A 27,847-nucleotide genomic window follows, 5' to 3' on the forward strand; every position below is an offset into this window, starting at 1 on the left:
CAACTTCATTGGCAACTTATAGGATGCTATTCTGACCACATAAACAGAACTGTATACAGAAACGATGAACATAAAGTATTTTTTCAACAGCAAGTCTCATACATATTTTGTTTCAACGATCCTGATGGGTGGAATGTCGCCTAGTGGTTATGGTTGTTACACGTGATCAGAAAGTCAGCGTTTTTAATTGAGAGCTGGTTGATGTGTCCTTGAGCAAGCTACTTCAACTTCAATTGGCACTCTTTCAATCAAGGAGTTTTAAGTGGATACTGGCATTTGCTGGGGAATAACCCACGATGGACTGGCATCCCATCAACAGAGAAAAGAAATATTCTGTCATTTCATGAGAAAGAAAACATAGATTAACACCTGCCTGATGAAGCCTATTTACACCCGGTTTTGAGACAGACCGCTGACCAGCACATATATAGCTGTCTTTTTCATATTTATTTTTTCATCCTGTTAAAGGTAATATACAACATTTGCAAACATCAAAAAACAAAACTACCAAATTATTATGGAAAACCTTACTTGACTGTAAGTGAATAATGGTCATAAGCATCCGGTGAAATCATGGCACCTGGTGTGCTGTCATTTTCAAGAAAAGTGAATTTTTGTATCTATTTCCAACGATAGTCGGCCGACCATCGTTGCAAAAACTCTGACTTTTTTTTCATATACTGCCCTGACATAAAATGCTCCGTTTCGTCTGAAGTAGGGGCAGGGAGCAGACTACAAGAACAGTATTTTTTGCTGTTTTTTTTTCCAGTATCTATGAAAATAGAACTTTAAACAGGTCAGTGTAACAATATTTGCTATAAAATACTAAACTCATAATCCATCCATTTCTAAAAATTACAGTGAAAGCAAATGTTGTATATTACCTTTAATGCCATTCATATGCCTCCACTTTTGTATATCCAGGGGCGGATTGCAATAACGCGGTCTTAGTCGGCTGGCTAAACCAGTCCGATTTTAGCCGGCTATTGTTCTTAGACGGTCTTGGTTAAGACACCAAACTTAGCCCATTGCAATAAGCTGGTCTTTACTAAGCCCGCTTAGAGTAATGATTCACAAACAAACATTCCATGGTTACGGGCGAATACTGGAGAGACTGCACAATTTTTTTTTTTTTAGGTTTGTGTGATTCATATCATGCAAAGTCAAATGTCAATTCCGAAATTTTATGTTCAGAAAATTGTATTTGCAGTACAACTCATTGTCATTACATTTTTCCAGAAGATCCCTTCTATCCCAGAGAATTTTCCTTCCAAGCAGTGTTCTGCTATTTTAAGATTGAATTATCAAACACTCATCAACTTTAAAAAAAATTATTTTGGGAAAGAATAATTCAACACACCAATGAATTCCAAAAATCCCAACTATAGACCGTTTTAAGCCAGCCCAACCCAGGCTAATTATTTAAAGACTGTCTTACTACTTAGACTGTGTCATTGCAATGGTCTAACTTACAGACTGACTAACAGCCAGAGCTTTTAGACTGTCTAATGCGCATAGACAGCTTTAAGACCGGTTATTGCAATCCGCCCCTGGTCATTTTACCATTTGGCCATCAGGGGCTATGACATAATGGCAATGTGTCAAATACTGAGAAAGGATTTAACTGTAATGACCTGGACTGCATGGAAAGCTATACTTACGATGACTGTAGCACCTGTCTTGCCTCTGCACATTGTTTCTTGACTAGATTCTCAAACTCGTCAGGAAGAAGGGGCAGCTCAGCAGATAGCAGATCCTCCAGACGAACAAACCTCAATGTGCAAAACCTGAAAGTACAACATGATGATCATGATAATGAACAGTACTATACACTACGACATAAACAAGTTCACTGCTTCACACACAAGTGTACTCTTGTCAGATGTAAGTCAGCAAAGAGTTCACTTGTGTAAGATACATACGTCTGGCAGCGTTTTAGCCAGGATTTGAGAAAGTGGGAGTGCAACACAAAAAAGTGGGCGTGCAACTTGTAGTGTCCAGAATTTGTGTGCGAAGTCCCTTACGGGCCTGGAAGCTCTGGCTACTTTAGATGCTCTCTGGTGGTTTCTGGTGCATTTCTGATACCTTTTTGCAAGACCAAGTGAGCTTATTTGGTTTGATTGTTTCCTTTTTTTAAACAAATAATAACAGGTTTAACAAAATTACAGAAGGAAATAATGACAATAAACCCTATCAAACAGTTTTTCATAACCGATTTTTTCATTAATGTGAATGCAATGAAGTGTTTTCAATAAAAAAAAATTAAACGGCCTATGTGTTTTTTCGTAAATGAATTATGACTGTATAATTTGTTTGACCAATTAAATTGATTAAACCTTTGTATTTTTTGTTCTGGTCTGCATAAGCACATTGTGCAGGCCTAGCAATTTGTTTTAAATTTAGTTGCCCTTTCGACCCCGGGAGGGGCATGATCGTTTTCCCAGTAAAGAATTTAATAATATTGCCCCAAACTGAAGGCCAAATCCCAATATGTACAGGGCTCAGGGCTCGCAAAATTGGTTGTCCGACATCCCGCGACAACCAAAATATTTTGTACTCGCATGCTGGGCTATCGCCAATTTTGCAAGCGCACGTGGCCGGCATTGGCCGACTTTGGCTTCGTGCGTGTGTACGGCACCCGCGCTCTGTGCCGCGCTGGTACGGTGTACAGTGGTCCGGTCATTATTTTATTGGAAACACACGAACACACAGGATCGCATGCGCTACCTGCGCCTGTACACACACGTACGCGAAACGTCACTATGTAGCCGGACCGTACGTACAGATTGAGATTGAGCGCTGTTCTGTTTTGGCTGGTACCCGTTATTAGTTTATGCGTAGATTACCACCGGCATCAAATGGTGATAACGCGCGCAGCATGCAGCTAGCTGAGTGATCGCGTATAAATTGCACGTGTTCCGGCCTCACGGTCCAAACTTTCAACTATAAACATGGAGCAACTATTTTATTTTCTACACCAAATTTGGTAGGGCTACGGTGATCATTATACCAAATTATCTGCAGCATGTATCACGTGGTAAATCACGTGCATGATCGGAGGAGGTTGCAGGACGTACGTCGAGATTTTACCTCGTACTTTGAATCTGCTGCGACTGTGCGAGGAATAATTTATGGATTTATAAAAGAAATAACACGTTTGTACACTATCTGGTCAAGTATTCAACAAACTTTATTCTTATTCTCACTCACTGGTAATATATGCATGAAATGAGTATTTTGGTGGCTAAAAAAGTTACATGCACGTTGTGCATGCTCAGTAAAAAAGCTACGTGCACAAGCAAAAATCTACATGCACTGGTGCATGCGTGCACCCGGGTAAATCGAGCCCTTTTCTCATCACTATTCTTTAGATATTTGTAGGTTTATCTTAAACATTTTGCCGACACGGAAAACGGGTTTACCCCTTCAAGTAAATCACTTGATACGCACGTGGGATTCGTGGGAACTAAAACGTCAAAATCCCAGCTGTGTTGTCGTTTGTGCGCTGTGTAGCATATTGATGAAAACATGGCTACTACGAAAACTACCGGTATCAAGGCAAATACTGCCAATAATTGGCAGGCGGATCTAGACCCGGGCCAGGAATGGCTTGCTTTTTCACTCGAAAGTTATTCCAGCAAGCATGCAGCTCCTGAAATAAACAGACAACTGATGAGTCATTAAGTTCACAGCTTAACGTAAGTTACTTCTTTATTGCTTTGTAATTTGTACAGTCTGACACTGACAGGTAAATAGTAATTGCAAAGCCGAGGCTAAATTTGAGTATAACAAAACTGCTATGCAAAATTGGTAAACTGCTATGCAAATCAAAATTTGCATAGCAGTTTTGCTATACAAAAAAAATCCTTAAGGCTTACCCTGCAAGCCGGTTATTTTTCCACTAAGTTTTACTGATTTTCGCTGTACCAAGACCGACACGGCTGGTTCCCCTTTTCCGTTGTGCAGGTGCAGATACTATTTCGTACCAAACGAAACGTGTGTACCAATCTAAAATGGGACCACAATCAAGGCCAGGATGGGAGCGTGCGTTCGCCGCGAAATAATTTTGCCTGTGTTAAGGTTTTTATGTTTTGAATTGTCCAAGAGAACCAAAAATCTTTCGCCTTTTATATCAGAAAATAAAATCACAAATTGTTCACGTGAAATTCCCAATCACTGAAATAGATTTTGTAATACATTTAGCACTGCTTCAGTTTAAAAACACAAGCCGTGCTTGAAAATATAGCCCGTGATTTTCTCACAACTGGCCGTGCTAACACGGCCTGCACGGCTTGCTGGCTAAAACGTTGACATCTGGAACATGTAGCGTTGCGCTGGCAAGTGCACTTGTGCCTACGGTCAAGTCAGATTCAAACATATTCACCACTACATTGTTGACCTAATGACCTATAACATATGGTTCAACTTAATTTAAAGAGGTTGTGGAATGCTCGAAGACATTTCTGTCATTTTTCGGGTATATGTAGCCTAAGGTGTGATGAAATAAAAACAACTATTGTTTCTGTCATGAAATGAGTACAAAGGGTACTTTTGAGAGCTATTTTTCAGGTCCTGTTTCGACCCGAACGTGCAATTTGTGTAAAAGTCGTCGTTGCGGGCAGCAAACAAAACACAGTAAATCGTGACGTAATAAACAGGACTCGTTTATGCTACTCTGCATCGGGAGTCCTGTTTATTACCAGGGGTGTGAGTGACCGCTGATAAAAATAGCTGAAAACAGCTGAAAAAGGTGTAAAAACAGCTGAACTTTGGAAATCTCCTATACTTTTGTACACAGCAAGTGAAGGAAAAAAGCTGAAATCCAAAACAAAAAAAGCTGAAATCAGCTTTAAAGCTGAGATTTCACACCCCTGTATTACGTCACGATTTACCGTGTTTTGTTTGCTGCCCGCAACGACGACTTTTACACAAATTGCACGTTCGGGTCGAAACAGGCATGACAGGACTTGAAAAACAGCTCTCAAAAGTACCTTTTGTACTCATTTTATGACAGAAACAATAGTCGTTTTTATTTCATCACACCTTAGGCTACATATACCCGAAAAATGACGGAAATGTCTTCGAGCATTCCACAACCTCTTTAAATAGCCACATGCAATTGAATAAGGCACTGTGTTCCGCATAGCATACTGGCATGACTGGAGTACCAGGCCAAGACCAAAAAAAAAGAGTTCTGCTTCCGATTACATGGCATTTGAAAATACGGTAGGTAGTAATACATATGGAGGTGTCTGCATGCAGTCAAGGGTAAAAGGTAGTAATTAGTGATTTTCTGGGGGGGTTTTCTCATGTTTCCCCAAAACAAATTAGGGTAGGGGCTGTCAAAATAGGGTAGGTTGGGTAACCGGAAGCAGAACTATTATTTTTGTTGGCCCAATCAGGGAAGGCAGCATCGTAATGACTCATACCAACCAATAAAACACAAGAAACTTTGAAGACATTGTCTGTTCTCACATAATAAGAGGATGTCTCCAATCTATGCAGCGGCATTCATCTAACCAAGATGTCATCATCCACAAATCATCAATAAAGGTCTTTTAGGTCTAGTTCCTAGACTCACCTGTCATACCACAGGTTCTGCAGCTCCAGCATGATGTTATTTGTGATGAACAGGTGGTTTGTATTGCAGTCTCTGTTGATGAGATAGGAATTATGCCAAGGCATAGGGGCACGGATGATCCGTCTAGGGAATGGACGTGGGATCCAGGCAATGTGCAGGCGGGACTTCTCCTCAGGGTCTTTTAAGATGTAGTCAACTATTAAAGAAATGTCAAAATAAACCCGAAAACGAGTGAGCGTTTTTTGTGGGTTTTTTTTTTTTTTTTAAATAGATGTACACCCTTTGTCATTTTCTCCAACTTCTGAATGTTTGGTTCATTATAATTTATTATGAGAGATAACGTATTTTCCCGCAAACCTTCTACTGGTAACAAAAAATTTAAAATCTAATAAAAAATCTGAAATTTAATTATTTTTAAAAATATGCATGATATCTGAATCTATTCTTTTTGACCTGTACTTAGATTTGACAATCCTTTTGTTTCGATGATGAATCATGAAACTGCCTATTAGCTCCTATTTCTAACGAGACCTTCGAGCACAAGAATATTTTTTAGATCAGGCAACACCTCAGAACAAAATAAATCAGGACTCTCCAGAGAGTAAGCAATATTTAAACCTGGGCAACAAACCTGGCAAAAGCCGTGATTGCATGTGCACAGGTCAGAGGTTAATAAGGAACAGCTCTTCTCATTAATTTTATCGTCCAAAATCACATTTTTCCCATTCAAAAGACTGGATTATAAGCCATTATATAAAACACTGTAAACTGTAGTTAATATTCTAAACAATAAGGGGCAGTAACAGTTGTCAGGCGGCAAACTGTAATGATTGCCAGGCGCCCCATCCTCCCCAAAACTCCAGTGGAGAATGCACTAATCCTACCCCAATCCCCCCCCCCCCAAAAAAAAATGCGTTCCTCATATTTTCTGTTGGGTAAGCTTACGTTTGCTAGCTCCACAGACAGTCACACGCGCAGATTTGCTTACTTCAGTACTATTTAAATACCATGTAGTGTTTCATAAAATTGTAAATGCCTTGGAAATATGATCCCATGCAAGACATGCGAGTAATGTTTTCTCTGTCTGATGTAATATTACACATAAAAAACCATTAAGTTTATTCACGATGGACAACTTTAGAGTGGCAGTCCAGTGGGTATTCCAGTGCCCTGGATGACCTACCTATGGCCTTCCTACTGCTGAACTCATAATCACTGTAGATCTCGTCCTCCAGATTGCATCGTAGTTTCTGAAGCCCCACCTCCTCTAGGAGTACATGTGGCACGTAGCACCTGACGTTATTCATCATGTTATCTGGTGGCTGGGCAAGCATCTCTGCCGTCAGGCCTTTGGTGATGTAGTAATTGTATCTCTGAAGATAGCAATAATCAAGGAATAACAGTGTGAGGAGCCGGTCTTCACTGCGTGATAATGACCAGGTGTGGGGGTGACCACTGTTAATGGACCGCGACGCAGTGAAGACCGGATCCTCACACTGTTATTCCCATTAATAAATACCTTTTTAATGAAATAAACAGTTAAAATGCTCCAATTTTGTGACTTTTTTTCGGCGATATTTCCAGACTTTTTTGTGTTCATGTTCATGGGCCATATTTTAGCTTAACAGCTATAACGATGTAAACTCAACAGAAACTGCTGCCATAGCGAAACAAATTACAACAATGTTTTCATATCTTTACCTGATGGAGGAAGCTGAAATCTCGTTTACACATTCCTTGTGTCCGGAATTACAAAGATGCTTGGTTTAGGAAAGGTAAATATGTCGGTGGGTGAAGTGTTCAAAGAAAATAAATCGTAGATCTACGCTTTCGTCGTAAACATCCTCAGTATATACTGCACTGCTGTACGATGTCGTTTCAAAACTTCATTACGCGCGCGCACGCACGCATCCCTAGCAACTGTGTTGCGTACGCGCACGTCAGTCTCACGCGATGGGGGTTGAGCGCATGTGCAGTGCTCTATTGTTACAAGCTACCGCAGGACTGTTACTATATTTTGACCAATCATTTGCTTGCATGGGGCTGAACGGGGCTTGATCAATGCTGGTTCAGGGGCCATTTATTCGCTTGATCTTTGAAGCAGGTCCACCGTTAATGCCCGGCCACGTGATCGAGTCTCGACCAATCAGAAACCATCAACTCTCCAAGGTATTTATTAATATCCATTCATGTCATCTGCAACATGTGGACTTTTAAATATAGTTTAAACAATTTAAACAATGGTTAAGTTCAACAAGTATGATGAAATTTAGAATTGTAAATAGGAGAGGAGCATATTGGATTTGGGGAGTGTGGCCTAGTGGTTAGGGTTCATGACTCATAATCAGAGAGTCAGGGGTTCAAATCCAGTTGCTGGCCATTGTGTTGGGAAAGCCACTTCACCCCCACTTGCCTCTCTTCACCCAGGAGTATAAATGGGTACCGGCAATGCAACTCGAGAGTCTATCCAAGTAACGCAACTCGAGCGTCTATCCAAGTAACGCAACTCGAGCGTCTATCCAAGTAACGAAACTCGAGCGTTTATCCAAGTAACGCAACTCGAGTGTCTATATCCAAGTAACGCAGCTCGAGCGTTTATCCAATGGGCGCTAGTTATCAGTTGTGTGCGCGCGTGTATGACGTTTTTACTAACGAACCGGATATTGGATTTGGCCATAACCCGGTGCACACATGGGCAACAACACATGCACCTCGCCAAACAGTTTGGGGCACAGTCCTGGCTGTGTATGGTCATAGCAATATTGGACAGGATTTAACAGATTGGTCTATAAAGCCTAAGTATTAAACAAGACAGTGTGGTCTGAGTACTTGGGCTTTTCATTATTGACAGATCTGTGTATCGGACAAACAGGCATGTTGAAGCTATTTAGTGTTTGCCAAAGGACTCAAACGTAAATGATATTTGTACATATCTTGCACACTTGTCGCAGGCTATGTGTTCAGACATTAATACTCCCCGTCTCTTTCAATATTTTGGCTTCATTCTTTATCATGCAATTTCATCACATTATAACAACTTCAGCCGATTTTACAACAACTTACACCATGTGTGTAACATTTACGCGAAAAATGTATTGCGCATCTGCACAATAAACTTACTATCGATTTACACACAACTTGATGTAGCTGCACATTTTCACCCAATTAAACATCATGGATGAGGATAACAACAGCTTTTAATACGAAAATAGTTTTTGCCGACTTCTTTTAGTGATTGTGTGGTAAAACAGCAATTTGTTTACTTCAAAACAAGGCCACATGAGAGTCTGGTATCAATCCTGATTAGTTGAGCAATGGAGGCTCCAAAAGGTTCACAATTCGTTAGTAATTTAGTCCATTTTTAGCCACTTGGCCACAACATATGCCTCATAAAAAGACGAATCAGTTTGCTGATAAAGTACCCTCAACCCATTGGCAAATGGTAAAATACAATCTGGATCGTAGCTCTATGCCACCTTTTTCATGAGAGACATGTCTGTCCTCCTTACCGCCATATCTCTGTCTGATGGCTCCCCATAATTTGCATCTTCCTCTTGCTCCATCTTCAACATTGTATCCATCTGTTCCATTGGGGTCATAGGTCGGCTGGATGGAAGAACAGCATGTCTGCACAAAAAGTAAAAGTTTGTCAAATTTCAAAACTTTAAATGGCCCTGTGGCAAATGTTGTCCTTGTTAGAGCATGATAAATATGATATTGTGTGATTTTCAATTGCCATAATGTACACACAAAGCACCAGGCAACAACAGTCCTGTCAATGTCATTACTTGTAAGCAGCATTTGATTTTCAATGGTAGACTCAGAGTCTTACATCAGCGTTTCATTGTTAGTAACACAAGCAGAAGTGAAAATGACAGTTTTATACAATTTGTCGAGTGAATAAATGTCACATACTCTGGAATTGTCTTTGATTCTTAATTGCTCACCCATTTAACTGTGTCTTGGTACGTCTTCCTACAAACGTCTTTGCTCTAGGTGATATCGGTGGTATGTCTCCAGGTTGAGGGCTGCGTGGGGATCTTTGAGCTGATGACATTTTAGAGTTAAGGTCTTTTGTTGATTTTCTCTCACAGAAGTAATCGATAAAGGCACTTGTCATCAAATTGTTCAATGTTTTCTATGAAGTCTTTTGGCTTTACATGTATATTAGGGGTGTGCATTTACGAGTAGTACGGGAACTGGGTACTCGATTGAAAAAAAAAACAGGGTTCCAGGTACCCGTGCAAGAAACCCAATTCTAAAATTTGAATCTCAGAAGTTGCTGTTCAGATTGTTCGTTAAGGTCTGCATGATAACATTACTACGTCAGTGTCAGTACAGTTCCGCGACCTTTATAGCTTAATTTACAGTGAAAACCTCAACTTTCGCGAGCGTCATAAACGTGAAATATATTTTGTTTTCCCATGTAGCCAAATTCCATTTTGAAAATTCCCCACAAATGACATTCAAAACCCTTCTTTTTCATTGTCTCAGAATTACTAAGTAATTTGTGAAGTTGGTTATGGGTACCTGATCCCATAATCTGTCACCGGTTCCTGACATCAACGGTCAGGTACTTGGGTACCCTGTTCTGATGCACAGCCCTACTTTATATATTCACATCAATTATATATATTTTTTATTATCATAACACTAGCTAGTAGGGCAACACTGACTTAATGAAATATTGAACTTGTCTTTAGAAAAGTATGCTTGGAAATATTGTAAAATTTGAAATGTTACCGATAAAAAATTATATAGAGATATATTATATTGCTACTGTCTGTTTACAATACTTGTTCCAATGTATACAAGATTGTGACAGTACATACCTTGAACAAACTAGCAATCTCATATCAAGTAGGAGATTGTTTGATCAAGGATCGAGTGATTACATAATATGGTCAACAGGTGTCAAAAGAGGATACATTTTACTACTTACTAAAATGCAAACTCTTGTCAATATGTGCGCTGAGTAAATGTTGATACACAAGGTCATTGAAACACTTATAAAAACGAGATCATGTGTTATTGATCTAGACTGCTTAGTGTCATCAGTGATGATTATCTAAGTCTAGCTCTGGGCTATGGTTTATGGTAATTCACCACAAGCAAAATATCACAATATATTTAAGCATGTATGTACTTTGGCTATGTTCAGACAGCGTTTTAGCTAAACAGTCAAAAAAGTTAAAACGGTCACTCACCATGGGTAGCCGGTCATAAAATTAAAACGTACAAAGCGTTCAGACACCATTTTAAGTTTAGTGAGTTCAACTCGAAATGGTATATCTCAGTTTCTGAGGTCACGTAGAACTTCCGCCTCGGCCCAAACCCTGCGCCTTCACTTCGTCCTTTTTGCCCAGTTCACTGCACGTGGTCTGGAGCCTTTCTTCGTCGTCATGGTTGACATCATAGCCCTAGCAATGGCAGTCCACTGCGACCATGCTCGCTGATACCGCGGGGTACGCTGTACCTTACAGACTGTGTTGGACGGTTCCCTTTGTGACTATAATTCCCATTTTAGTACTGTACATCGGCCTTGAACGTTTTTTCCTTTAAGAACATGTTTAGCATTTTTGTTTTCATTTTGGGGGCTATTTTTGACAGCTTTTGAAGTACCAAAAGACATAAATCTAAATGAAAAAGTTGATGTTCGAAACCAGTGTTCGAACCCACAAGACTGATTTGCACTTGTACGAAGTGTGCCACAAAAAAGGCGTTACTAAAACAGGAAGCATTTGAGCTAAAACCATTCAGAGATTGTACTAAAAGATCAAATTTTCTGAAATAGTGCTAAACCCACCCTTTGAGGTGTTGTAACATGCGGTTTTAGCAGAGAGATAAAACAGATTCGGTGTAACTGTTCAAATGCCATTTTAGCACCTAGCCATTGTGTAGTAAAGCAGGGGAATCACCTTTTCAAGATCTTTGCCCTTTCAACAGTATTTATGGAAATCAATATCTTTTCAGAAGTTTCAAAACAATTTAAGTTGTTTATTTTAATATAACTTTAACTGGTAGTTAATGTACATTATTAGTACTGCTCCTCATCATGTTCACCAACGTAAGCTCTCTATGGCATATACACAAAATGCTACAATTTTGGCCTAACAGCTACAATGCAGTTTTTCAAGTGGACACAAAAATAATTTGTCAATGCACACTTTCTACCTTCAATGACACATTTGCTAAGGCCGTTCTGCATCCTCTCAACCCTCAACTGTGGAGATAATTATTATTATTTATTTGACCTCAACAAAGTATTACAAACAGTGATACAAAACCAAACAAAAACTACGCAAAAGTGGTTGAAAACGCACAACAAAAGGAACCCATAAACATGTAATTTCAATTTTAAAAAAATCATGAAGTTCAGGGCATGCACTTTAAATGACAGCTAGGCTTCCCAATTGGGAGTTGAACAAGAACCAATAAGGCGCAATAAAATCCCAATGAAAACGATTATGTGGGTCAGGGACCGCAAAAGTGAATCTAATCACTGTTGCTCGGAAGCATGCGGACCCGAACATAATGACAAACAAACAGGACAGAAAAGGCAAACAAAGGCACAAGAACAAAATTACAAATGGCAGGGAAATAACACAATAAAGGGAAGCCCGAAGATTAAACTTAAGATTAAGTTAATTACGCTATAATGTGAGCTGGTCATGGAAGTGTGTCTTGAGACTGGCTAGAAATGAGTTTAGTGAATTAAGCACTGCAGAATCCCGGATTGAAGTAGGTAAGTGATTCCAGAGTCTAGGAAAGCGACAGGTTGGTGAATGGAATAAAGCATCAGTACGAGCAGGAAGGTCAAGAAATGTGAGGATGTTTGGATGACGTGGATTAATATGAAGGTTCTCATGGACAGATTCACAGTGTACTAGGCCATATAATACCTTGAATACAAATGAGCATAGAATGAAATTTCTTCTGGAAGTGAGCATGGACCAATTGAGCTGATGGAGTCTGTCCTCATATGACATTTCCCCCTCCGCTGACCTAGAACAATACGGGTAGCTGTGCGTTGAACATGTTTAAGTTTTTGTTGATCAGCGGAGGTATAGGGGTCCCAAGCAGGTGAGCCATATTCCAAAATAGGAAGGACAAGGGACCTGTACAGGCAAAAGATGGCAGATGGAGAAGCTCCACGTGCTACTGTCCGGATAAAGCCTAAAAGACGGTTAGCTTTGGAAACAATGGTGTTAACATGAGATTTCCAGGTAAGTCTAGAATCAATAACAATGCCAAGATATTGGAATGAGTATGTAGTAGCAAGTGGAGCGTCTCCTAAGATGTAGATCGGGGGTTGGATATTTTGATTCCTAGTGATATGCTTGACTTGGGTTTTACTGGTATTGAATGTCATAGAATGTAAGAAATTAATCATGTCTTAAGGGGATCAAGCCCAATGAAAAGAAACAGTCTTTAGTTAAGACAAACAATTCTCTAAAACCTTCTGGGGGATTTTGGACAATCCTGTAGGCTATTCTAAATACATGTATCTTCTCCAATTTATCATTTGTTTTCCTTCTCTTTTTCAAGTATAAGAAATCTGGCAACTTCAATTGGAAAGTTATTGGAAAGGATACGTGAGTGGCTTCTCTTCCTGGTCATGCTTGGCTGTGTGACTGATCGGGCCAGATTACTGCGTGGTAGTGCCTTGATGTTCAGCTTGTTGGCCGAGGGTGTGTAGTTGTTGGCAATGGACTCACTGGGTGTGCGGCTGTACTTCTGTTCTTTGAAGGGTGCAGCCAGCGTCCATGACATGCCTTGCATGATTGGAGGATGCTCACTGTGCTTCAAAACAATCTGGAAAGGGGAAAAAAAGAAACTGTAAATAATCTATTCAACTTTCTGTGATGAACTGCCAATATGCATCAGATTCTGACAAGTATCTATGAATAAATTGTCTCAGAGAACATCATCAAATCTTGCAACTTTTTTTCTTGTAGTATTTAGAATTTATCCATATTTAGTTGAGAAATTTAAATCTTTTAAAAGGCACCTGTGTGAGTAACAATGAAGTTCGTGTAATGGCTATATACAGTGTTTATGTATTCATTGAAGTCATCATAGCAGTGGTTGTTGTGCGAGATATTTTGCCATCTTTACCAAAAACTTTCAGAAATTAGAGGCCAGTCATGCGGTCGAATGTAAAAAAAAAAATTGGATTACACATTTCAATATTTGTTTATAGGGATCAAGCTTCACATAGAACTTTTCTAGATAACGGGCTACTGGCTCAAAAATTTTCCTAAACAAGAATTACTGTCATACACCACTACAAATATAAGAAAAACATACTTTTTCAGTACGATTTAGAAAAGAAAAGAAAAATTATTTGGAAAGCTAAAGAAAAAATGCACAAGAACGGTTTCTTTCATCATTACTTTAGTAAATGGGGAAAAAAACATAGCGCCTTGGTCAAACTGGATTTAAAATTGAGCATTTTATGTAAATGAGCAGTAGACCCAAACTGATAAAAAAAAAACATAAGTGCACATGTCTAGTTTAGTCAGAAAAAGAACTAGAATGGTACTTCCAACTAGAACTGATCCAGCAGTCCAGTGGGTATTTCAAGCCTTGTTTTACCTGATAGAGGTCAGAGGGATGTCTAGCAGCATCTTTTGGTAGAGGAGGAAGACCTGGCAAGCCACGGGTCTGGCTGCAGCTTAATAAAGGTGTACCAGTTACCTGTAAATCAATGGACGATACCAGGTGTTAATGTTCAACCAATCCCCATCAAAGAAACATAGATGCTAAATTACAGACAGACGGTGGACACCAGGGCTGAGATTGGGGGACATTGAAATAATCGAATCCACGAAATAATTGGCAGAGGGTTTGAGGGTTGCCAAGAGCCCCAGAGCAATGTAGGGTCCATGATACATGTCTGTATCTTCCTAAAGGCACCCCTTTATATACCCATTTTTTTGTTTTATATAAACTTTACAGTAAAACCTCAGGAATTCCAGATTTCAAAAGGGATTCTTTAAGAAATCCTGAAATCAAAAAAAATCCTGACCAAAAAAAATTTTTTTTAGGAAAACTCCTTTAAAAATCTGACACTTGGGACAGTAATTGCAGAAAGAATATTACCTTTGCTCGATCCATGTTGCTTTCTTCTTCTGCTTTGATCTCCAAAGGGTATTCTGTAGCCTAACTGTAAAAGTCTGTAAAAAAGGTTTCAATGATTATAAAGTTACAGCACTTCAACGTGACATTTTGGATAGATACAACGTTTTGAAATCAAGTCTGATTGAAAAGGTTTAGTAGCATAGCAGGTTAGCCCAAAGTGTGTTTGTGTGTTGACTCAGGTATGATTTTTTTTATGAGAGCACAAAAATAGCATTTTTTGTGTTTGATAATATGTAATATATCACTTGCATTATAATTCATGGCTTCTACAGATCCTTTTTTATTGACGTAAAGTCTGAGAAATATTCAGAGAGAATGTTGTATCTTGACACAACTATTCCATCGTGGTTGTGTAAAAAGTTGAACTTCAACGTCATTGGGTTAAGGTTTGGACAGTATTATGTCAGCCGATGCATACATCTAATCATTTGCACATAATTTTCGCTGTTTATGTTTTGCCATTCAGCACAGGACTCAAGAACCATTCAGTTTTATGAAAATGGGCCTGGGAATAAGCTATGGAATTCAAGCAAACTAAAAATAGGCTCTTTCGTTACGTGACTTTTCCCCTTGGACAAACACAATGGACCTCGACATGACGGCCAAATTTATAAAATGGTAACTTAAAAACTACACAGGTTACAAAAATGAAATTGTCCCATCAGAATTCCTGACACATGTATCTTTGGGTTATTGAAGATATTGTTAAAAATGCGACAAAATGCCCGAGGCGCTCCATTCGCTGTGCCTATACCCCTGTCAGTGTTGTAGGACTCGAGTCCAGGACTCGGACTCGAGTTGGACTCGAGTCACATTTTTCGTAACTTGGACTCGACTCGAGTCACATTTGAAAATGACTCAGACTCGACCATGATGACTCGGACTCGAGCTTGGTGACTCGTGACTCGAGTCACACATTTTCATCAAAAGAAAAAACATAACGTTAAGTATTTGTGCGACAACGTAGCATTCTTTTTTACTCCATAGACAAAACACGGCGCCACGGAAAATTGTATCCAGGTGTCACGCACGCACGCCTATATAGCATTTGTACGACAAGCACCAGGGCCCAGTGTCATGCCAAAAAGTGTCCGGTTACATGAAGGAGGGTTTTTAGGGATGGGAATTAAAAGGAAAACACATTTTGGGTTTAAACAACATGTACACACACAAGGTAACCTATATACTGGGATTTACTTAAAAGAAAGAATGGATGATTGAAAAATAATTTTTAAAAAAATTGATTAGTTTGGTGAACAACTAAGAACAAGTGACTCGTGACTCGGACTCGGACTCGAGGATTGTGACTGGAGTCATCGCACTTTCGGCCCAATTTTGTGGACTTTTCTCGACTCATACGGAAAGTACCGAGTACTTCTTTTCCTGTTTCTGTGCATTCTGGTGCGTTAAAAACCTACCGCATGACCTTATTTTCATTCATATGCTTGAAATCAAGTCGTTAGACACTGTCGTGTTTTGTCCGACGAGGCCCCCAATATAACAATTATAATAATGGCTTCTTGTATAGCGCTCATGTCCGTCACAAAGTGACGCTCCTGACGCTCTATTATTACCAGTGTTGTAGTTGAGTACTTTTTTCCCGAGTACCAAGTACTGCTGAGTACTTAGGTTGCCGAGTACGATTACTTGTACCTCCGAGTACAAAAACAGGTCTCCGAGTACGAGTACTTGTACTTACGAGTACGAGTACTAGTACGAGTACTTGTATTTCGGAATACAGCCATACGGCAAATGGTTCATTGTGCGTAATTGGCCCAGGCCCAGTCAAACCGCATTGTGCCTAATTGGCCCAGGCCCAGTCAAACCGATATACAGACCCACTCACGGCTAGCTGTTAAATGTGTTTGTCCGGATGTGCACAGAGGAAAATCAGGAAACTTTGATTTCTCCACAAGCCAATCAACCATTTCAAACCGAAAGTATCGATAAAATAAGTCTGTGGTATATAGTCAAGCTACACCATTCCCCCCCCCCCCCCCCCCCCCCGAGTACTGCTATTCGAGTACAATACTTTGATGCTTGAGTACAATTTCAACATGTCGAGTACGAGTACCATCATTTTGAGTACGAGTACTTTGACAGTCGAGTACGATTACGAGTACGAGAACTCCAAAAAAAGTACTGGAGTAGTACTCGAGTACGAGTACCGAGTACTACAACACTGATCATTACCCTGGCTTTAGCACGACTGCCATTACAGCGCTCAAGCATTAAAGGAATTTCTTCCTACCAGGTACCCATTTACTACACCTGGGTGGAGAGAGGCACTCGTAGTAAAGTGCCTTGCCCAAGCATGGCACTAGCTGGCGTCCTGTATCGTGTTTACATCCAGCATCCGACAGGTCTAACGCCTTGACTAATAATGAATTTTATAGATGGTTATTCATTTATGCACCCAGCAAAATGCATATGCATTACGTTTCCATAGAGAGAGCCAATAATAACCTGGCTTTATCGCTGGGAAGCATCCATTATTAGAGTGGGGATACAGTTCCTAGCATGCTTGATCAATGCACACCTCTTTTTTTCTCTCTCTCTTTTTGGAACGATTTTTGTCCAAATATTACACTCGGCGGTAAAATAGAAAATATAATGTTCAAATCTTGTTTTTTGAATGAGAATATAATGATGGATGGATGGATTTCAAATGACCAAGGAATTAGCTTTCGACCCTTCAAGCAATCGATTCGATCCAGGCTATGTTGCACGGTGAACTAGAAGCATTCATTACACGCATTAGTGAACTTTGACACCCGTGAGACCAGGATCGGTGCCTGCACCGAGCGAGACAGGTAAATAATATATAAATATTTATATCCTCCTGATTCTTAGCCAATCAGAGTGCTCGGTCCAATTTTGGTAGCAAGTTCTATTTGTTTAAGGGCTAGCAGATGTTTCAAGTTGGTAATTGGATTCGACGCACATGCATATTGGGGCTGAGGTTGCACTGAACGTTCCCGCATGTTATTGCAACGCACACTACACGTAACCCCTGGGTGGTACTGTATGCATATGATACAGTACTGTAGCCTTGGTCAAGGCGCTAGTTGTTATTCATCTGGCCGGCCGTAACGCGGTAAACGATATCTTCGCTAGCGCTATGCATGCAGTCATATGTCTATGCAATGCATGCAGTGCATTAAAAATACAGCGCGAACAGCGACCTCACGCGGCCACTATTTTTATGCAAATCAGTTGGACCCAATCTAGCGCCTTGGTTCAATCGTCCATGTGAGGTTTTGGGGGTGGTGCTCATTATGTTAATAGCCTTAGCTGACCTTAAATGTCGTTTTCTTATTGGTCGATCGTTGCGTGGAAACTTGCATAGTGAAACGTGGCACCGTACATAATCCATACACGTACACGTTGTGTGTCTCTGCACACGGCTCCAATACACAAAAACTGTGGTTCCTGTCACGTCCGCAAAAGGCGAATAGCTGCAAATAATTTGATGACGTCCGGATTTACCAAGGTGTGATTGGACACTTCACATATTAGCCCCGCCTACACTTATTTGTATTCGCATACGAGGTCGTGCGCTAGAAATCCAGCGCAAAATAAAGAAAAACATAAGCTTTTGCCGACGATTGAACCAAGGCGCTAGATTGGGTCCAACTGATTTGCATAGAAATGGTGGCTGCATGAGGTCGCTGTTCGCGCTGTATTTTTAATGCACCGCATGCATAGCGCTAGCGAGGATATCGTTTACCGCGCTACAGCCGGGATGAATAACAACTAGCGCCTTGACCAAGGCTAACAGTACTGTGTCAATGCCAGTGCAGGTGGTACAGTATGATATGCGGCGGCGCCGGGCGGACTAAACCTGGCCAACTACCGGCTTGATTTCAAGTCTATTTCATTGGGGAATCTCTGATAAACTTTGTGTGTGAGATTCTAACTGATCCACCATTTTGTAAATGCACACGATGTCAATATTGAAATTGGAATGAAAGTAAGGGTGGAAAGAGATTGTGTAACCATCTGGATGTCAGTAATTAGCAAAGTCGGACATTTGAGCTTCATTTCTGAAAGTTTCATGACATTCGGATGATGTCTGTGAGCAAACGGAAATATACAGTTTCGGATCCATGTTTTGAGCTCTGAAAAACTTGTTGTGCAAATCCAACATGAGTGAAGGGCAGTATGCAAGAGCGGATCTAACTAATTTAGAGGCGTTTGCTGATTGGTCAGTTGAACATGGACAGTGTGCCACGGCTAAATAAAGAAAATAAGATTACGTAGGCCAAGGCCTACTGCATTTTTGTCCATAAAAAGGCACCAGTATTGCCTTCAAAAAAGTGAAATTCTATCTCCAGTCATCCGATTTCAAAAATTCAAACGTGAACTAGGCCTAAGTGATTAACTTATTATTAAAGAGGAGCGGAAGAAAGGAAAAAGTGCGAGTCGAGGATGGAAAGTGGAGGAAATAATCACACAGAAAGCAACTTTTTGGCGCTTGAAAATTAATTGAAAAAAAGGAGCAATTAGGCCCGTACGCAATGTTCTCCTCAAATCATTTCAGGAAAGTATGTTGCATCCTGACGCCACTTTGGAAAGAATGTTGCAGCCTGACGCCACTTTTTTCTTCATATATCATCTCAATGAAGGTCAGTCATTGCAAAAATGATGATAAGGCATGTATCCGAGACTGAGAAACATTTCCAATTTTTGTGACGTGAGGTGGTGTGACGTCAGTCTCACTTAACTTATTCCTAAAGTCTTTTATTATTTCGCTGATTCCTTTTAGTATAATTCAACTTACCTGTAAATATATAATGATTGATAAGCAGGGAACTAGATGAGGTTTTGTGCGTTCATTGCAGTAAACTTGATCTTCACGCGCACGCAGCTAGTCATCCATTCATCGTTCCAAACCACGTTATTTATTATTAAATACTATTACTTATACCCTTCAACATCTGAGCTAATTCTGTCTATATCTGGGATGCTAAATAATTATAACTTGCATAGATAATTTTGGCTGTTCTAAATAATGATAAAGTGTATTTTAACTCCGTAATTTTAATACAAATTATTCGCGTACAGAGCTGCGTTAGGACGCCATCTCGTGGTTGCTATGAGTACATAACTTACGAACCAATTAAATAATTCTTTTACGCGCACAGCGGGAAGTATCAGTTGCCGCAAGTTAAGTCGCATCAATCGTTATAGGTAAGAAACTTTATCTTTATTTTATTTGAGCTAAATTGAAGTCTCCCAAGTGCATTTTTTATAGTTTATTCCCCATGATCCATATAACTCTCTTGTTTATTGATTCATAGACTACAATTGACTCCATACCACCAGTAATTATCATCATTTATTCGTTGTGGTCTGTATTGACTTTTAAGACCGATAACAAGAAACTCCGGTCGCATTGTATTTTAATAAATTGTTTAAACATATTTATTTGTGTCGCTCATTTTGTTGAATAATTAAAGTAAAGTAATCAGTTGCCGCAAGTTAAGTCGCATCAATCGTTATAGGGGTCAAGGCGGCAACTCCTGAACTCAACGCTCCGGTGACTCCGGGAAGTCACGCTAATTTACGTTAGACGCAGTTGTACCTGGCAGAGTAGGCTACCGTATACCAAAAGGGTGTCGGCACTACTCGGCAGTGAACCAGAAGTGAGCTGACGGAGTAGTAGTTGCAGTTAGAGGAAATCTACCGGAGTAATTTCAGCAGGGCTGATTACTGGCGTAGTAGTTGCAGTTAGAGGAAATCTACCGGAGTAATTTCAGCAGGGCTGATTACTGGCGTAGTAGTTGCAGTTAGAGGAAATCTACCGGAGTAATTTCAGCAGGGCTGATTACTGGCGTAGTACTAGTACATGTAGTTGCAGTTAGAGGAAATCTACCGGAGTAATTTCAGCAGGGCTGATTACTGGCGGAGCAGTTGCAGTTAGAGAAAATCTACCGGAGTAAATCCAGTGGCGCCTGTGGGTGGTGCTAATTCTAATTAAAGTTTAGGTCTATGACGCGGCGGAGTAATTTCGGGGAACCCGCATTGTTGTAGTATTATTGATTGAATATCGGAGTATTTATGTTAAATAAAGACGCCAGAGGTTCACTGCAAGATTGGATGTTCAATCGTCACCTTCCTTCGCCGTCCTGACTCAGTATTTAAGTACAGCTACCTGGTTGTATATTTCAACCAAACGAATCTCGGGATTCAAATAAATTTATTGTCGCCGCCCTTGCAAAAGAGCGCCCTCTACCTAGACCAAGAGACACTAACGGCCGCACGTGCGACATTTTGTTAGGCAATAGGCCATACTTAGAAAAATGTCCTTGACTCTCCATCATAGACTTTGTACACAACCGCTGAAGTGGTGTCAGGTTGCAACATTCTTTTCGCCACTTTTTTTCATCATATATTATCTCAATGAAGGTAGGCCTTAAGTCATTGCAAAAATGCTGAAGTGAAAAGACATGAATCTGGGACTTTTGGTAATCCTTATCAGACTTTAGGACACCTCTAAGTATAACTTACTCTATTTTACGCGTTCTGTTCAAAACTGACTTTTGCAGATGACTGTCGAGTACCAAAGTGACTTTTGCAGGCTAAAGCAGTCTTTTTTCTTCAGACAAACTTAGTCCGAGTAACTTGGACCCAACTTATGGCCTTTTTTAACGTTTGGACATGGTCTGGCGATAGTCGCCAGACCATGTTCAAATGTTAAAAAAGGCGATAAGTTGGGTCCAAGTTACTCGGACTAAGACAAACTCAACCTAATTGTAATTTTGAAAGCACTATCAAAGAAAATGTGACTTTCCTACCTTTTTTTTGCAGTTCGCCATCTTGCTTTTTTAATTTTCTCTTTGTCATTGTCGTCTTTTACCCCTCATAAATCACAAAGCCCTGCCCTCTTTCTACAAAATTAAACCTGCTGTCGTGCTGATATGTCATTGTCATTGCCAACTGTTCAAATGTGTCAAGAAATATCAGAATGTCACTTTTGAGTGTCATTTAGTCAGCTGTTTTGGTGAGTCTTTTAACCTTAAATAGGAACGGATTACCGAAAATTTGAACATGTTGAAAATGCACTCAATTCTCCATAGGCAATGATAGGCCTAGACTTTGTACACAACCAAAGAAGTGGCGTCTGATACTACACAATGTTTCCTCATTGTATTGCATACCTTGAAAAACGGAATAGAAGTTACACTCTCTTCTACTCATTCTTAAAATCATCCCCTTCCATAATCCTCTTGGATAAATGTGAAAATGTCTGGGCTGAAAAGTTCTATTGAGTTTTACAACTTAGTTCGGTTGCCACACACATATCGTCCGAACCACCTTATTTAACATCCGGGCTACCGTGTTGCTATGACATACGCGTTGTATGGAAGTAGTCTGGCGCAAAACTTATTCATGTTCGAAGATAACTGTTTATCGTTGAGATACCAGACCTAATTTTTTTAACATCAGGCAATTTGTTAAACCTCGGCATCAGTGTTTCGGCTCAATTACAAAATGATTTAGGAGATTGTCGTAACATTCCTTCCTCCATGGTCGTAATAAATGAGCAACATTCTCGGCCAAAATGAACGCACTAAAAAAAATGGCAGCGTATTGTTATTATTACATGTTTATTAGGAAAAAAATCTTATCTGATACGGAGCATAAGTCTTTCCGAATTCTAAAAATGAACCGAGGTTTGAATTCGCTCGTACCCCCACGCCACCTGCAAACGCTGGGATACAGTGACTCCACTGATCTCTATCATGTATGTTTCAGCCATTGATCTCCATATACACAGACTGTGTATATGGAGATCAATGGTTTCAGCCACATAGACCGCAACCTCGTCCCCAGTGCTTACTTTATTTCCAACCGCGTTTCCAATAGTAAACCCTGGTATGGATAGGAAACTTTCTTCCTGTATCCTGATTGGATACCGCAATTGGCTAGTAATGGATTTTTATCGTGTACTTGGTGCTATTATTCACAACGTGCAGTACGTGATTTCGCGATCATTCGTCTACGCCTTCTTGAAAATACTAATTTCCTTTCCAATTTGCTCATAATAATATGAAATATGATACTGAATGTTGTCTCGATAAGATCGTAACAGTTTGATTTCAAAAATCGTGTTTTCGTAACTCACGCCGTGCTCGCGCTGCTACGAATTGACCAAAAGATTCTGACTATTTCTGATGAATCTTAGGGTCAGGTAGCCTCCGGTAATACATTGTATTACAATTTACGTTACGTGACTAAAACGGGAGGAATTCCTCCTTTTTCCGAAAATGTCCGAAGTTTGCCGAGTTCATTTCGTCGACAATCGGATAGCGTCCGAGTATTTCCGAGTATAATATAGGTTTAATTAACTGCTAATTGCTTATTACAAGTTTTAAAATGAGTTGATAATGAATATTCATTGCTTTCATTAAGAAAACTTGAAATTCAACGACGATTTTGTGCATCAAGTATACTCGGATCATATGGGCGAACTTTTTGCTGCGTCATGTACTATTTTGAATTTGACGACCGTTACCGAGATTTTCCAAAACTCGGTCTTCATTCGACTCAGCTCCGCCTGCTAACAGTGCTATTTGGGTGCCTAATTTCAAAGATTCCAGATCAACATTAGTCAATGTTATCTTACAGAAATATCAAGCTGTATTATCATAACTGTATGATATTACGAAGCAAGTGATTTATTTACAAATTTGATCAGAACATTAAAAGCTGTAAGTGATAAAGTGAAATCGGAAACGAAGCCGAGCTTTGAAAAAGGGCCGTCAATGTCGTCATGTATATTTTTAGCCACGGAGGCTGCCTGACCTACAATTTAGACGTGAGCGTCGGGAATAATTGTCAGGTCTATAGGGAACCAGACTACCCTGCAAACAGGACGCTGGGATACTCTGATGAATTCACGCTCTGATTGGTTGGATTTTGCGTGACCAGTGACCTGCGCGTCATCAAGGTCATGACTCTGCAAGGTTTGAAACAGCCGTTAAGACTGATTCATTACTCTTTTATTCCAGTTTAGAGATGTTTTTTTCTCGTTGAAAAGCGTACTAATGTAGGAAATTCTGTAAAACTTATCTGTGTTGTAAATTTGCAATTCCCGCGTCACTCGCTCAGGCTCCGTTTCGAATCACGAACGGTCGGATTGCATTATGCGACGCTCAAAATTTTGTCCACATGGTCCGCATTGACACAGAAATCACATCCGGTATGGAATGTGCGCAATTCTATGGGAAGTTTTCGGATAGCATTTGCGCACATTGTCTAACTGCGGTCTTGAACAGCTGCAGCCAGATGCTTTATACATAGGTCATAGGCCACTTCCTTCACAAGATTCTGTGAAGCTCATCAGAGTATCCCAGCGTCCTGTTTGCAGGGCGGGGGGTACGAGCAAAAGACCGTGCGTGCATTAGCCTTGGTCAATGCTCTCGTCGTTATTCGTCCCGTACGCGGTCAATCGTCGGCATATATCCTCACGCGCTATGCACATGCATGTAAAAATACAGCGCGAACAGCGACCTCACGGGGCCACTATTTTTATGCAAATCAGTTGGAGACGATGTCAAGCCTTGGTTCAATCGTCCATGTGAGGTTTTGGGGGTGGTGCTCATTATGTTAATAGCCTTAGCTGACCTTAAATGTCGTTTTCTTATTGGTCGATCGTTGCGTGGAAACTTGCATAGTGAAACGTAGCACTGTACATAGTCCATACACGTATACATTGTGTGTCTCTGCACACGGCACCAATGCACAAAAACTGTGGTTCCTGTCACGTCCGCAAAAGGCGGAAAAGCTGCAAATAATTTGATGACGTCCGGATTTACCAAGGTGTGATTGGACACTCCACATATTAGCCCCGCCTACATTATCTGTATTCGCATACGAGGTCGTGCGCTGGAAATCTAGCGCAAAGTAAAGAAAAACATAAGCTTTGGCCGACGATTGAACCAAGGCTCGACATCGTCTCCGACATCGTTCGCTTTTGAGTTTGGTTTACACAATTGGACAATTTGCCGGGTTTACCTTACCTTAGATCAGCCGTAGTACCATCGGAAAGGATGATAGATTATTTTCATTTTACAGGTGATTTGATGTAAGAAGGAAAGCTGTAGCTTATAAAAATCGTCATTTAGAAAAAATCTCAATGCCCCCCTGCCTTCCAGTCAGGTGACAAGCTCATCAATAATCCTGCCGACATCAGCCAATTAAGCCTTCAACCAATTTCTTCACCTCAGTCCACTCACCGCCTACACCACCTCCGCAGTCTCCACCCCCTTGTTCCCTTCCCATACCTGAACTTCCCCCAGTTACAATACGCCTCGGATGGTTGCAGAAAACTCTGCTCAATCTCACCCCCCACAAAGCTCCGGGATATGATGGAATTTCACCTAATTTACTACGAAAAACAGCCTCTACTCTTTCCCCTCCACTGCTACGAATCATGAACTCTTCACTTGCAACTGGAACTCTCCCTTTGGACTGGAAACTGTCCCAGATTTCACCAGTGTTCAAGGCTGGTAAACGCACTGACATCAAAAACTACCGTCCTGTTGCATTAACCTCAGTCATTTGCAAAGTCTTGGAAAAGGCAGTGGCTGAACACATCAACAATCACATTTCTTCACTTTGCCTTGGCAACACCAAGCAGCATGGCTTCACTGCTCAACGATCCTGTGTCACTCAACTTACCAATGCAATTCATGACTGGGCGACAATTCTCGATAGACCACGACCTCCTCGCATTGACATCATTTTTCTTGACTTCAGCAAGGCCTTTGATGTCATGCCACACGACATCCTGCTAAACAAAAAAAAGGCAAGCAATTACAACATCAGTGGTCAAACCTGGGCATGGATCAAATCCTTCTTGATTGGCCGAAAGCAACGTGTCATGTATCGTGGTTGCTTTTCAGACTGGGCACCTGTCACATCTGGAGTCCCACAAGGAAGCGTCCTTGGCCCTTTGCTTTTTAACCTGTTCATCAATGACATTTCCCACAACCTGTCAACAAAATTCCTGCTGTTTGCCGACGACACACTTATTTACCAACCCATCCAGTCACCTGATGACGAGCATGCCCTTCAAACAGACCTCACTGAACTTGGCCGATGGAGTAAAATGAACGGCATGCAGCTCAACCTAAAGAAAACTAAGGTCCTCCACATGTCGCGAGCAAAGAAACAAATTGATCCTCCCACTTATATCCTCAACGACACTCCTGTAAGCATCACTTCAACCTACAAATACCTTGGACTCACCCTCAACAACCCTTTCACCTGGTCTAATCACATCAATGCAGTCGTTTCCAAAGCCAGTAGGATTGTTCATCTGGCAAGCAGCAGGAGGAACTTCAACGCAGGCCCTTTCATCTCTTTATAAATCCCTGGTACTACCAGTGCTTGAATACGGAGTGCCAGCCTGGTCCCCTTACACTGCCGCTGACATCTGTAAATTGGAACGAATCCAGAGGCGGGCCAGCAGGATGTGTCTGAAGGTTGCCAGGGGAACCGTAACGTACGAGGACAGACTTCAAGCCCTGAACTGGATTTCTTTGGAGAACAGACGAGCAAAGCAGTCCATCACATTATGTAGTGAAGTGTCTGTATGGACTTATTGACTGCCATTCTGTTTGTAGTAATATAACAGTAAACACTCGCCACCTAGATCATGTGATATTCAGCCAACAATATGCCAGAACTCTTGCCCTCAAGAACTCCATCACCCATTCATTTCCACGCATCTGGAGCAACCTTCCCTCTCATATTAAAGACTCGGTTATACTTGACTCTTTAAGTTCATTCAACAGAAGTCTGTCTGATCACTTCCTAGACAACAATGTCAGATCAGGCACTAGTGTATTTGTTTGGCCATTCTTTTCCGGCGTGACTCCTACGAGAGTCTCGTAGTAGCCATCAGTGCGTTGTTGATTATGTAGGGCTCAGTAACAAATGCGACTTGTTCGTTGAAGGGCACCCGGGCCTGACGTATGACAGATTTTTCGTAAACAGTGGACACTATTGTCAGAAAATGAGTTCAAGACCAATTGACATTTTGTGCATAGATATGGGCACAAATGATCTTTGCCAACAAGACATAACTCCACTAGTTCTAGTTGATAAAACCATCCAGTTCCTGGATACACTAACCCTTCATGGAATTGCTCCTCGATGCATCGTTATGTTTTCGGTCATTCAAAGGTCCAGGCTGTCCCGATCTGGTCAGGTCGCACTCACAACTTTCAATCATAGAGTGAGACGTTTTAACTCGCTCTTACCTCGCAGGATGCGCGCGTACCCAAGAGTACACGTGTATCAGCAAAGACGAGTAAACTATCCTCGATACCTAGTGGGTGGTTGCCATCTGACCTCTGATGGCATGCACAAATACCGTAGAAGCATTAAGTAAGTAGCTCTTTGTTACCGACGTAGGTAAATGTGAAATCTCAGCTAATTGGTTGTATTTTTGGCTCAAAGGACCCACGGGTGATGTAAAAAGGAAAAAAAAAGTGCCTTTATTGCTAGATAGCCCGAAGTCTCTTATGCCTGATGTTGTGGTGGTAGGGCCTAACAGTGATAAAATTCAAAAGTTTTGGATCAGTATTGTCCTGATTTTGTCTATTTTAAAGGATTCCCTTTTGTAATCCAAATCTTGACATTTTGCAGTAAAAAGTCTCTTAGCACATAGAGATTATGTAGAACAAAAGCAATTGATATTTTAGGCATTGTTTTAAATAAATGCTGACCATTGACATAACATCGTATGTTGATCTGAAATCATCAAACTCTTTTTGCAAATTGTTTTGTGGACTATTTCATTTTCCACAACTCGTCTCTAGTTTTAAATGATTTATTCTCATCCTTGTGAGTAAACCTGTTTATGCTGTATAATAACACATTCAGTATCTGCAGCTCTGATTCACTATGAAGTAATAACAAAGCTGTGTGGACGGTGAGTTGTTGCTTCCATTTTGAGGGTTAAACCTCAAGCATCCCAAATTCCACATTGTTTGGTAAGGCTATTGTCTTATAACAATTTAAAGGAACCTAATCAGTGTTTAAAAAAACAAAACTATTAAATCATTTTCATAAAGTTAAGAAGTTTTATAACTGCTAATTTGCTAG

The 27,847-nt window shown here is 40.5% G+C and overlaps 1 protein-coding gene across 1 annotated transcript in view; it reads right to left on the reverse strand.

The window, feature by feature from the left end:
* The window catches only part of LOC119734671 (dynein heavy chain 3, axonemal-like), a gene marked incomplete in the record, with an annotated part of 84,981 nt that extends 62,911 nt beyond the window's left edge, over positions 1 to 22,070 (reverse strand). Inside the window, 9 exon segments of the mRNA XM_038208195.1 lie at positions 1,662 to 1,787; positions 5,582 to 5,777; positions 6,765 to 6,954; positions 9,091 to 9,208; positions 9,529 to 9,628; positions 13,177 to 13,396; positions 14,180 to 14,281; positions 14,687 to 14,760; positions 21,889 to 22,070. Of these exon segments, the coding sequence (XP_038064123.1) occupies positions 1,662 to 1,787; positions 5,582 to 5,777; positions 6,765 to 6,954; positions 9,091 to 9,208; positions 9,529 to 9,628; positions 13,177 to 13,396; positions 14,180 to 14,281; positions 14,687 to 14,701 (1,067 nt within the window).
* Positions 22,071 to 27,847: the final 5,777 nt, after the last annotated feature.

Source organism: Patiria miniata, unplaced genomic scaffold (assembly GCF_015706575.1).
Source record: "Patiria miniata isolate m_02_andy unplaced genomic scaffold, ASM1570657v1 HiC_scaffold_28, whole genome shotgun sequence".
Classification (NCBI taxonomy): domain Eukaryota; kingdom Metazoa; phylum Echinodermata; class Asteroidea; order Valvatida; family Asterinidae; genus Patiria; species Patiria miniata.